General features: G+C 34.4%; 1 protein-coding gene across 1 annotated transcript in view; it reads right to left on the bottom strand.

Moving 5' to 3' along the window:
- Positions 1 to 139: 139 nt before the first annotated feature.
- Positions 140 to 13,963, bottom strand: part of DIS3 (DIS3 homolog, exosome endoribonuclease and 3'-5' exoribonuclease) — a 25,932-nt gene continuing 12,108 nt past the window's right edge. The window contains 16 exon segments of the mRNA XM_081045899.1: positions 140 to 1,197; positions 1,842 to 1,964; positions 2,659 to 2,817; positions 2,940 to 3,108; positions 3,216 to 3,430; positions 3,947 to 4,103; positions 5,908 to 5,994; positions 8,604 to 8,731; positions 10,586 to 10,670; positions 10,763 to 10,827; positions 11,797 to 11,898; positions 12,159 to 12,275; positions 12,655 to 12,791; positions 12,794 to 12,800; positions 13,383 to 13,520; positions 13,647 to 13,760. Coding sequence (XP_080902025.1) covers positions 1,114 to 1,197; positions 1,842 to 1,964; positions 2,659 to 2,817; positions 2,940 to 3,108; positions 3,216 to 3,430; positions 3,947 to 4,103; positions 5,908 to 5,994; positions 8,604 to 8,731; positions 10,586 to 10,670; positions 10,763 to 10,827; positions 11,797 to 11,898; positions 12,159 to 12,275; positions 12,655 to 12,791; positions 12,794 to 12,800; positions 13,383 to 13,520; positions 13,647 to 13,760 — 1,887 coding nt within the window. The 3' untranslated portion in view covers positions 140 to 1,113.

Genomic DNA, 13,963 nt, shown 5'->3' with positions numbered 1-13,963 from the left:
CGTACTTGCCACTCTTCTCATTGTACCACAAGCTCCTTCAAGGCAGAGAGAGTTGACTTGACTGCTGATAAGCCTGGTACACTGTAAGTACTTTAGAAATTGAATGTGCAAAGTAAAATGGTTTAAAGTAACTCAAAGTATTTGAAAACACCAATTTAATCATTTCTAATCTTTGTGGTTAAGAAAGGTAGTCAGTCATTCTGTTACGCCAAACTGTAGTACTTCAATCTGTTCCCTTTAACATGTACTTATACAACCCTCCCTGTCCTGTATAATTTGATATATGTGCAGTTTAAAAGCCATTAATCACTGCTTTTTTAAGGAACATGATGTGACATTTAAAGTGCCACCCATCTCTGTTCTTTGAACCCTAATGTCTTATTTTGGGGGAGGTATCTGAAGTACAGGTCAGGGATGATGATCACACTTGTTACTGGGTAAAACCACCATTTTTCCAGTCAGATCAAAATACCTTACATCTCGCCTTCCTACAATATCCAATTTCCCAACAGTCACAGCTGTTCAAGGATTGCTAAGAAAATGCAAGAGGCTTTTACCAGGAAGAGCACTGACAACGTAAGATAGTTAACTTAAAAATGACAAAGGAGATTAAATACTGAATTCGCCGACAGGCCTTGACTTCACTGTCTTGAAATCTGAAAACTGCCACACCGAACACAGCTTTCAAGATTTAGAGAGAACACACTGCTCCTTCCATCTAAAAATGTTCTATTTTTCTCCATAGGAAATGGGAAGTATTTTTGTATCAATATTAATCAAATTACTGGTGAAATTAATCTACTCTTCAATGAGCAGATAAATGCTCCCTTCAGATGATCTTTAGAGATCCCTGCATTTACTATCCTGTAACTATTTAAGTGATGGATATTCAATTCAATTTTTCTGCATAAATAGTTCTGTGCAATCCAGGAATGAAGTAGTATGATGGGACAAACACAGTCAACAGTTTGATAAAAATGCAAATTTTTAAAATTATTAAAATGTACTTAAAAATAACAAATTTTCTCACACTTCTTAGGTTTAGAAGTGTTCTCTCAGGTTTGTTTGTTTTTTTAAAGGAAACCAATCCTTGAAGATTTTTGTTGACTATAGCTATTTTTCAAGCTTCTTCTTCTTTCTCTCTGGTTCATTATTGGCCATATTAGAAGTATCAGTAGGAATGTTTATTCCGGGTATCTAAAATAATGCAAATGGGGAAAAATAAGGGTGAGTAAAAGCATAAAATAAGGAATAAATGTTATTCTCATCTTCCCCTTCCCCACTGACACTCTCAAGTTCAACAGATCGGGGAAAAATGGGTTTAGAAACGGTTCTCCACACAAAGTATACATTTCAAACACAAAGTAACAGTGGTTCCACAGTATAAAAGGCGGACGTGACCTCAGCAGGTGAGACACGGTACTTGGGAAGTGTGTTGGACTATATATAACACGTCCAGTTATCCTAGCCCGGCTACTGACTGCCAGCATTACAGGCCTCAGCTGTCCTGGGGCAGAACGAGGTTAAGAACCAATGTCTTACGTGAAATACACTTCATCTTAATCTTCAAAAGTGCAGCTTTTGATCACAAAGTGAAAAAGGACTAGGAGGGAGGTCTCAAAGAGTTCTGCTTTTGGTACCAGTGACCTCAGGAGAATCCTAGGGATCTGATCCCCCGGCCGGCTTCGGGCGATCAGTGAGAAAATAGGAATTGCTATGCAAGCATTTGTCCTCCACATGACTTACCGGACTCCCTGTATCATTAAACAGAGGGAACACAACCATATCCGTCTTTCCCAAAATATACTCCATTACAACAGACAGCGAAAGTCTGGACTTACCTGTGGTTCCACCAGGGACATACGGATTTTCTGATGCTGAAGATTAGACGAGTCTAACATGATTTTCACTTTAACTTTATCAAATACATGGAACACAGTATCTTCTACTTTAAGTGAGGGCATCTAAACAAAATACATTTTACTATTTTTAATTACTTTAGTACACTCGAGTCTTTAATTCTTTAGAGTATACCTTTCACATTAATTTAAAAGCTTAAATTTAAAAATCATTTCACTCTTTAATAAGCACATCTGAGGATTCAATTTAACAAAACCACTGACCTAGGAGCCTCACATAAATATGAGCTATTTATGTGTATACTTCCTCCTTTCATTAAGATGGTCCCATGATACATTCATCTCAGGATTCGCGCCTCATTGGTCTAGCAGACGAGCACAAAGGTACTGCAGGCAGAGCTTATTGTTTCATACTTCTATACTAAGGTTAGGGAAGTAGGAAGTGTGTCGGATAAGAGACACTGAAAACAGGAAAATTCCCTTCCCTGAGCTCTAAGCAGCTATTTATTCCATTATTATAATCCATCTCTCCACCTAGAGCAAAATGTAATTCAAATTCTCCTTGGGAAGGGGGGGAGCACTTTACATGGTACAAAAGAAAGACATCAACGTCAACATTTGTATGTGTGAAGATATACCGAGGTGAGAAACTGAACAATGATAAACCTAGTTGGCATAATTAAATTCTGTATGGTACAAAAAACAATTTTACCCTTTATAGGTACCACTTGTAACCTATCAAAGAAAAAGTACCTCTCCCCCTGCCAAAAAAAAAAATAAAACTGTAGACATACTGTACCTCATCATCATAAATAAGCCGTGGCTTCGGTTTGTCCTTTTCTTCAAAAAAGACAGTACCTTCTAAACCATACTTCGGAATTAACACCACAATAGCATTTTTTCTTACAAACAGGATATAGGCTTCTTCACTTACTATCCCTTTGCTTTTGAAAAACAACTGTAAAATAACATACAACCTTATTAAGAACTGTCTTAAACATTTTGAAATTAACAAAAATGTGAAATTTAAAAATGAACAAAACATCATCTCTCCTAACATTATCAACTGAGGGCAAATACCTGTGTATGAAAAGCCACTGATGCCCGTTGGGCATATTGGGCCATTTTGTGCCGGAAATTGAGATTTTTACATATATCTGCAAGTTTGTGTTTGTCTGTCAGCTCTGGATAAGTACAGTCAGCCCTGATAGCCACAGCCAACAACCGATGAACAATGATGTCCGCATATCTAGATATATAAAAGAGAAATAAGAATCACGCCATGTCAGCACTAGAATGTCTTTAAAATTCAAAATTAACTTTTGTATTTGCTTTAATTTCACAAGAAAAAAGTACCTTCTGATGGGTGAAGTGAAATGTGTGTATATTGGGGAGGCTAAGCCATAGTGATGGAAATCATTATCCATTCCGGAGCAGAAATACACAGCTTGCATCATGCAGCGAGTGGCTAATATTCTTAACAGAGTGTTCAGATACGGGAAAGTAGGAGAATCAGCCCGATCCAAAGAGTCAGCCAAAGACTTGGCTGTATCAGTTTTAATTTCCAAATTCTGTGAATAAAGAGGAGGGGAAAAGCACCATATTAAACATTTTAAAATCAGAAGACAAGACCATCATGTCTTCAAAATAATCCAATTCAACAATGTATGCAATAAATAGACTTGCTTCTTAGGGACATGATATACAGAGGACTTAACTGAGTTGAAGATAAAGAGAACAAAAGTTATTTGTAAGTCTGAAGTTGGCAGTTCAGAGGAGGCGTAAAGTAACACAGGCATAAAGAACACAGGTAAAGGCAGAGACATATGTCCCTAGACATATGTCTAGGATACTGCAAATAACTTAAGTCTATATAAATAGAGCAAATTAACATGTTTGTACACCTTAAGTTTACACAATGGCACATATAAAATATATTTCAGTAATAAAAAGGAAGAACTACTGGCGTATTTTTGCACCAAGAAACAAGAAAACTTTTACGGAGATGTGAATACAGACTGATTATTCAGTGCTATGGCTAGGTCACAACACAAATACAGACACAACTTCAAACTGTAGGGTCTTGCCTTTGACTTAGCTGCCTTCACGAGAATTTCATAATTTGATGGAGGAGGAGCAGGATGTTTTCGAAGCAGAGCATGTTCAGAAAATTCTTCATGAATTTTTTTTGCAACAGAGATATTGGCGAGTAACATAAATTCTTCCACCATGGAATTTGTTTCTCTGCCAAAGAAAAAAAATCATTAAGAGAATCTGAAACTTCTATATATATTTATTCACAGGTTACCTTTTCTACTTACAAGGTAATGGGAATACTTCCTACATAAACATCGTATGTGTGTGTGAACATGTAGATTTTGAGTAACTGAGAGCTCTCTTTCTCAGCTACTATGTTAACAATCTCTTATTATGCATCTACTGCGTGAGTAAATCTTGTGCTAAAGGAGACTACAAATTGCATTAAAAAAAAGCTTTACTAACTCATAATATGTAAAATCTAAATGACAAACATTTTTACCTCTTTTTACTGAGTCCAAATAAAAAGAATTTAAACTATAAATCCATAAAAATGAAGTTTACTAATAAAAGTTTAGGTCACACAAATTTAGGTTTAAGAATTAAAACTTTCACTGAGTCACCAATATGAAGACATATTTACGATACTCTGGTGATTATTATGGACCAGGCCTTGCGCTGTGATACACACACACACACTCATACATTTATTATGCCATATATATATATATATATATATATATATATATATATTTGCCCTGCTTGGCAGATGAGAAAACCGTGTACCATTATTCTCTGCTCAAGATCAGAGTTATTAGAAGTAACAGGATCCAAGTCCACATAATCTGACTTCCAAACTCTTAACCAATCTTATACTTCTTTTCATTCTAAACAGTTAATGTATGTCTATTTAAAACTTCATTTAATAAATGATCTACTCTATTTACGTAGTGCTTTCTTTCTCCCAAGTCACTGAATATGTATTATTAATCTTTCGTTCATGTTTCCATTTTAGATAATATAACTTCTTGACAAGATTCCTAAAGTATATTAATTTTTGAAATATTAACAACACCTCCTATCATACTCTTGGGGACAATCTCTTGGAACTGTTTTTCTTCTAATTAGTAGGAAAACATGGGTGATTTTGCAAAACTGGATTCAACTTTTTCCTCAAAAAACCTCCTAGCGCTGGGCTGATTGTTCAGATTAACGTTAGACTTATCTGCACAGACGCTCCCCCCTACTATAATACTGTTTTTTTCAATTTTAGCTCTAATGCTATGAAGCACATACTGGTCCTAAATAACAAACTTGAGTATATTCTCATTTTTAATCCTCAGTCATCTACTAGAAAAGCATGAATGCAAATTTAATTTCAGAGTTACCTTACATAAGACACATGGAAAAGAGGCCTCACTCTGATTTAACTCCAAATTTCCTTGCTTCCTAAATCTTAACTAAGTCAGTAAAACAATAGCAACAATAGCTGAGTACAACATATGAATACTCTTTACGACACTCTGTGAGGCAGGTACCATTATCAGTCACAAATAAACGGAGGACAGAGAGATCAAGTAACTTGTCCCCCTTTATATAGGCAGTAGCAGCAGAAATAGGGTCCAAACCTGGGCAGTCTGGCTTCAAAGCCCTGGGATCACTATTTTATTCCACCACAGTACGTTCTACATTAAATTCTTAAGTAATTAGCCAGGGCAATCTTCTTTTGCTTACTGTAACTATTAGTCAAGTGCTAATATACCACACATCAAGACAAACCAATTCAAATTGGAAATTTTTTTATCTTAATACGAATCTGTTTTATGTTAAGAAAAACTTAAAAGTGGGATATAAACTATATAGAAAAGTAAATAAGTCAAAAAAACAACAGAAATCGTAACACTACTAGAAATAGACATTTTGGGTATAAATGTTTTGTTTACTAACAAACATTACATTTAAAATCAAATGCCCATTAAAAAATTGAACGCCCATTAAAAAAGTTGCATACCTAAGTTCCTTGGTCTGTAGATCTATAGGATCATGAGTTTCACTGTCCATGTGAAATCTAACTTCTGGAGAAGAAAGTGTCAAAGCCCTAAATAAAAGTTAAAGAGGTGAATTACTCAAATGAGCCAGTAATAAAACGTAATTCTTGAAGTTATTCTTTTAAAACAGAAAAATGACTATAGCAAATGGGTAACAGTTATTCTTCTGAAGGCTGTATGACCATCTGCTAAGTTTTATGTTCTATTTCCACGGATATTTTACATATCTAAAAAGCTTACTATTTTACAGATCTAAAATGCACTTAACAAGAGAGCACAACAGGAACACAACAAAGTAGGAGTCCTTGTGCTTCTGAAGGTTTCAGTATCTTCTATACCCAAGCTATTGGGTTGGTGCAAAAGTAACTGCGGTTTTTGCAACTATTTTTAACCTTTTAAACCGCAATTACTTTTGCACCAACCTAATATGAGTTTTTACTGAGCTACATGGGTTTGTAATCATTTTTACAAATAAAGGTGACTGGCAGCATTTTATTTACCACGGAAAACCATATACAGGAGTGAGGAATGATGAAGAGAGGCAAAAAGGAAGTGCTAAGGGTAGATGAGAAACATTAGAAGATCCACAGTTCAAAGGTATCTTCCGCATACACTCAACCAACGGAGAGGAGACTGATAAACTACAGCTACTGGTCTGTTACAAACATGGATGGCTATTAATACATGAGTGCTATGTGTCACATAACATACTATGCTTAGTGCTTTACATGCACGGTTCATTTATGACTTGGCAAGCTCTCCTTTGAAAAGTAAATGCCCACAAGGCAAGGTAAGGCTAATGTTTCTTTACACCTTACCACTACTTTCATCAGGTCGGCTACAAACCAACCTAAAACTTAGAATTTCTGTGAGGCTGGGTAACCTGTACAATCACGGAAAGGGGAAAAAAATAATATAAGGCATATGAGAGCCAAGTCCTTTTCTTCTCTAACTCCTTACCTTTATTAGAAGAGCTGCAGGAGAAATACTAGAGAGGAAATCCCAACAAATAATCCTTTCTTGCTATGCAGTATTTACAAGGTTCTACATCAGATCTAATGTGTGTTTATTAGTACATCTTGACTTAAAAAGCAAAGTAAACTAATCACATTTTGATCATTTTTCTTCATAGAACACTATCCATTTATCCTTTAACATTTACCCTTTAAGATAGACATAATTTAAGCTAAAACAGAACATATCCTTTAAGAAGGCAAAATATGTCTTTTTTATATTGATTGCTACCTCAACTCTCCCTAAGGCTGAGAATATTCAAGGATAGCTTTTACTAGTAGATAACCTTCTATTTACAAAATTAAAGACCATTTTTGAAGTTAAAAAATTTCTTTTCTATCCTAATTATGAAAAGCTATGTTACAAATGCCAAGTTTACATATCCTGTTTTAAAACCACCAAAATGAATTATGGTTCCAATTTGTATTTTGTTCAGTTGCTTTTAAAACAAACTTTCTATAAAGTATCTTTACACAAACTTTCTTCTGATGCCTGGCAGATTGTAAACCTTCAATAAACAAATATTTGCTGAACAATGTTTCATTGTTTCATAAAAAAAAAAATCTAAATACAGTCCTCTTGTTTACATCTAAATGACAAGCTTGAGCAACAGTTTCACTAGGTTTTACTGCATCCAAATTATCCTTACAGTTTCAAGTTGCATACTTAAGATCATATGAAAATTTCCCAGGAAACTGAGGTGTAAGCAGACATAGGAGTGGCTCAGGATTAACTACCTAGAACAACACTGTCCGATGAAACTTTCTGCAGGAATGGAAATGTTTTCTATCCATACTAATATGGTCGTCACTGGCCACGTGTGGCTACTGAGCATTTGAAATGTGGCTAGTGCAACTCAGGAACTAAATTTTTTATTATAATAGGCACATCTTATGAACCGGTGCAGATCTAGAGGTTGCATTCCCCAACCAAAACACTTAGTAACTGCTTGTGACCCTCCGCTGGATGGGCATGGGAACCCAGACACCAACATCAAAAAGGGTCGTGTACTTGCTTTATTCTCATAGCTGATGGCGTCTTTCAAAAACCAAATGTCTTTTAACTACTTTACTTCAACAAGATTGTGTTCTTGGACTCTCCTTGTACCTTCTGTAGTTAGGCAAACGCCATGATACAACAGGTAAAAGATGTGAATTTGCCACTAGCTATCAGATCTTTGGGAAGACTGCTTCTATGTAACTCTTATTAATCATTCAAAAACTAAAGGTGTTGGATTAAATAATCTCTAAAATCTCTTCCAACTCTAAAGTGCAAGAACTTTCTCTATATTTATTTACACTAAAAACCAATGTTCAATCTGAAAACTCATTTCTAATTAAAATTAGAAATGATCCATAGAAAAGTCTTCAGGAGCGCTTGCCTTCCTTGATTTCTTTAAGATCTTTAACTCAAACACATCAATTTTTAGGACAACAAATTACGAGGACCAAACTTTTGAAAAAACATGAGTCCAGAATCAAATTGCTAATACTTAAGATAAGGTAGCTAGAAGAAACAGGATGTGTCTCTTCAGCCTACTAAATAATTCATCCTTGTCTATCACAAAACACTTTGAAGAGCTCACAAGTTATTTTAACACCAAGATCAATGAATTAAGAAATATCTTAATATTTTTGAAATGTACCCTTTTTCAATTCTTCCTTTTTTCAAAATTTTAGCTAATTTATTTAGTCCACGGAGACTATTAGTAATATCATCATTCATGGTTGCTGAATCAATTCTCATCTGAGCTTCAGCATATGTAAGAGAAGCCTAAAAAAGAAACCACATGTTAATATAACTCTTATAAATTATAAAATTGGTTTACTACATTCTCGTATTTCCACTACATAAAAGCCATTATTTTGGAAAACATAAAAAATCATTAACAGAAGAGAAATTCCTAACTATAATATGTATACTCCATAAGTATGATTTCTGGTTCATTAACTTTTTTCTTTTAATTGTTAGTTTCAGGTTTATGAAACAATGTAATAGATGTTTATAACCCTCACAAAGTGATAACCTCCTCCCCAAATGTACTACCTCTCTGACATCTTATATAGCTGTTACAGTTCCACTGACTCTGGTTCAACTCTTGATGCATTATACAACATAAGTAAACTTATGTTAAATACAGTGGCACTGTTAGCAAATTAACTGTTTAAACTTTAATTACTTTCATATTTCAGTTAATGTATAAATACTTAGGTAATGTTAAAATAAAAAGTAAGGTTAGATTATTCTCTGATAATGACTGTAAAGTGAAATCCTTTCTAGAAAATCATTATTCTCCTACTCAGTGGCAAATAATTAAGAAAATTTTAGTAGTCTAGTCATCATGCTTTGCAAGAACTCTACTCAACACCCCAAATTAAGTATCTACAAATGGGACAAATCATAGAAGAAAAAGATTTAAAGTAATTTCCAATTTCAATCCAAATATACAAATGGCTGCTTCTGTTCCTATTTCACTCATCAGGGAAAAAATTTTCAGCTTATTAAAAAACAAAAAAAGTAGCTTCACAAGTAAAAATAAGAAACAACATAAGAGAGTCACATGATGTAAGCCAGGTCAGATTACTGGGACAGTCAACTTCTCTACCAGCAGCTAAGACTTACCCTCCTAAAAATGTTTTCTCTTATATGTTCACTGAATATTTTTTTTCCTATAATTTATACTGTTGAAGCCAGAGAGAATTATGAATTCATTCCTATTTAAAAATACAAATCTAGGAAGGCTTAAATCATTCACACATCACTATTTACCAGTTTAACACTGCTTTCTTTCCAGCTACTATAATAGTTGATCAGAACAGAAAGAATGATGTTACAGAGCGAGAAAAAGGTAAATTTGGAAATAGCATCACTGGAAGAAAAGGAGTTTGGCAAATCTCACAGGAAGATTCAGAGCAAAAGGAGATCACAAGGGAATCTGGGAAAAAGTACAGAAAAAGGAAAAGGATGAGGAAGACAACCTGCCCAGTTCTGTCTGAACACACATCTCAGGCCAGGTCTGCCGGGCTCCAGCTATGATTTACAACATCATTTCCATGAATAAACATGAGAAACAAGAAGATGAGGTAGGTACAGGCCAACTTTTAAAATGCTAACCGTCACAAGCTGGGATAACTTCAAATACTGAGTCAGGACACAAGTCATCTATTTGGTCTTCTCAATCATATACCTTTTATAAGTTTCTGAATACAGGAGAACTGCTACATTAAATTCATTTCTAAATAACATCAAGAAATAATAGGCAGGTAACTGCAAAAAACTAGATTGTTTTGCAACACTGGGGAAAAATTTCTTTTTTTCCCCTTGTATTCCAACTTCCGTATCTTTTTTTAAATTAAGGTTTATTGGGGAGACAATGGTTAGTCAAGTTACACAGGTTTCAGGTGTACAATTCTGTATTACATCATCTATATATCACACTGTGTGTTCACCACCCAAAGTCAGTTCTCCTTCCATCTCCATATATTTGATCCAGTTTACCCTCATTTACCAACCCCCTCCCTGGGGGAAAATTTCTTAACTTCATAAGCCTAACTTTTTCAAACCATTCCAGAACACTGTTAAAAGTGTCAAAAATTTTATACATTAAATGTTAACCATGAAACTAACCTTTGAATTAATGGCACTTTTGGTAAACCTTGTTTTTAAGATTTCAGCACTGTGATTCATTTCCCAAATACATGAAAATGCCAGCCTATGGGAGGAAACAGACAGTGTTAGTTCATGGAAATCAGTTAAAGTAGTAACTTCTATGTGCTTACAAAAAACCATGCCGTGCATAAATACCTGTCCACGTTACATCTTAAGGAACATAAGTTAGAGCTAAGCAACTCTGGAACCATGTCAATTCTCTGGAACATAAAAGTAGAGCCACAGATTACTTAGCTATATCCATACATTTATTTGACGTTCTATTCTCAAATAGCATTAATTTAACAAGAAAAAAAAAAGAATATTCTGGTCTTTGTGAATAGAACTGAGAAATCATGAAATAAAAAGTCTATTTCTAGAAAAATCTGTATGCAAAAAAACGGTTACAAAGGGAAGTAATGAAAGAAAACTGGACCTTCTGTCAGTGGATCAAAGTGGAAGTACTCTACATGAACCACCCAACGGTCCTCTGAAAGTCCGAAATCTCTGGTCTGGAGAGTAAGTCTGTACTAGATAACGGACTACTACTAGCTCTATGACTGGCCTTTCTCTAAGGCTTAACACAAACCACTTGGTGTTTTGAAAATACTAAAAAAGAAAGACACTCCATTTTTATGGAAAAAAGCCACACAGAACTTTGATAATGAATTCGTTAACAGACTAAGCTTAACTTTCCCCTCTACTGTCATAATTTTTGTCTGTAAGTTTATGGGATCATACTTAAAGGAGAAGAAACAGTTAACTGACAGAATAGACTCAACTTTATAAAAAAACGAAAATACATCTTAATTAGTTACCCATAAACAGTAAGTTAAATGCTACACAACAATTTATAACAACTATACCTAGTTGTTATTTGGGACGCTCAATAACAAAACCACTTCTGTATTTCACTGATTTAAGGCCACCTTATTCTATGTATTATTGGGCTTTCAGCTAATTCATGCACTATTCCAAACTGTGACTCTTCAAGAAGCTAAAAGTGCCCATGATTTTTACAAACTGACTATGCACAATTAATACAATAGTTATTCATCAAATTTCACTAAATACTGAGGCTGCCCCTTCCTCAGGAAACACCTGAGATGATTTTATTATTAAGAATAAAAGAGATGATGAAAAAGTTATAAGCATGCATCAATATTCCATTTTAAATGTAACACATTTACCTTTTCACAAAGATACACAGTTGTTCCCCTTCTGGCTGATTCCTGATCCAAAGCATTTCCTGGCCTAATAAAATGGCTAACATCAGCAATATGAACACCAACCTTAAAAAGATAAAAATACAAATGTCAACATGCTCAACTGGGTAAACAGAGTTTTCATGAGAAAATATTTAGATAAACTGAAAAAGGATTTAATCATATCTACCATTTCAATTTTTGACCCATGCCCATTAGTCTTCGTAGCTTACAACTGACTATATTTGCCATGAATAACTCACAAATTCTACAATGGATCAAAAGAAAATGACCTCAAGAACGAAAGAAACTCTATTGGTTTAAGAATGTAAGCACAATACAAATACCTCCAAATTTCCATTTGCCAGTTCTCTGTAATGCAGAGCATCATCTATATCAGTACATCCTGGGGGGTCCACACTACAAACACAGAGATGTCTCAGGTCCTCTCGGTTTTTCATGTCCTAGAAGATGCCACATGATTAATAAAAATCTGTTTTGGTGGTACAAAACCAACACAGCTGTTTACAAAATCCCTAATATCTATATTTTAAAAAATAAAAAAATAAAAACACTTTGTCTTAATGATAACCAGACATTATGAATTGTTAACTTGTGGTTTCCTCGCCTTTGAAAAATGTGACATAAGTTAACGCTGGTCTTCTAGAAAAAAATCATCTTTCAGTAAAGCAAATAATTTCTGTAATACCTAAAAGTTCTGCATCTAACTAAATGTGGGGAGGAGGGGACTATGGTTTTTACATATTTAAAAACATACAGAAAGCAAACAAATTGCCCAGATGTAGTCATTTACAAAGTTACTAAGAATTATTTTCAGCTCACCTTGTCAGTAATGGTCCAGGGCATCTGTGGTAGAAAGCTAAGAACAGCTTGTGAAAAAGGCTGATGGGGGACATCATGCTCAAGCAACAAAACTTCAGTTTCAGTCTCTTTATCTCCAACTTGACCCAAATTTTTACAAAGTGTCCCTAAAACCAAAAGGTATTATCAGAAAGGTGTATTATATAGCTTTATATTTGGTGATTGATATTTTATTATCACATTAAGTTACTGAGCATTTATGTATCACCTTAGTATTTCTAATGTATCCATTAACTACTTAAAAACGAAGTTGATAATGATAAGACTTGGTACACTGGTACACTTGGTACACTTGGTACCAAGACCCCTTGGTACACTGAAGTTGATAATGACAAGACTTCTCAAGTGTTCATGATGGAGACTTGTGAAGGCCTCGTCTTATCAAGTTTAAAATGTGCTTCAAATACAGTAGCTTCAAAATCTGTTTATTAGCATCTACTTAGGCCTCAAACACCATTTTTGTAGTCCCATCAAAAAACTTTATTTGGAATTCTGAGCAAAAGTAATCAAGTGATTTATACTGGAATTTCGTAAGATTAATTTTCATACTGAATGCACTACTTACCAGGTTGTGAAATATTCTTAAGTTTCAGTATGAATTTTATATATAAGCATGTTTGATTCTAGTTTCATTAAAAAAGCAATTTTAAATGAAATAGTCTAAAATAAGATTAATAATTCAAACTTACATTTGGATATCTGGAATTTCTGGGCCATCCATCAATAGCAACAATAATTCTCTGTCCTTCTAATGTAGAAGCCTGTCTGGTTTCGATCCGAATTCGAGGAATTCTCTTATCAGCTGGTGTGAAGAGATGTCTTCTTGACTAGAGAAAATTAGGAAAAAAGATTTCACATACACACAAAAATTGGGGTGGGGGTAAGCGGGTGGGCTGTAAGTTCTATTAAATGTGTATCAATTTTTATTACATAGCAACATGCTCTCTACTCACCTCCTTAATGTCAGACTTGGAAAGCATGCCACAATATGGTCTCCAATTCCTTTTTATTATTCCTACAATTCTACCTGTAGGCTTTAACATTTTTTCATTTACAGCAGTCTTAAGCTAAGATTTAAAAATAAAAGTAAAAAATCTTCAGTTATTTTTCCTCTAAAAAGAATGACACAATTCTCCTTCATAATTAGAATATGAATATGGACACTAATTTTTTCAGGCACTAAATTATGACATAAATGTACAGAATACTGACACTTCAGAATTCTAAGCAAGAGTATGCCAAACCAAACCATGGAAATAGTTTCATATAA

Source organism: Rhinolophus hipposideros, assembly GCF_964194185.1.
Source record: "Rhinolophus hipposideros genome assembly, chromosome: 4".
In the NCBI taxonomy this organism is placed as follows: Eukaryota; Metazoa; Chordata; class Mammalia; order Chiroptera; family Rhinolophidae; genus Rhinolophus; species Rhinolophus hipposideros.
The sequence above is the reverse complement of the archived record's forward strand: the minus strand, read 5'-3'. Positions and strand labels throughout refer to the sequence as shown.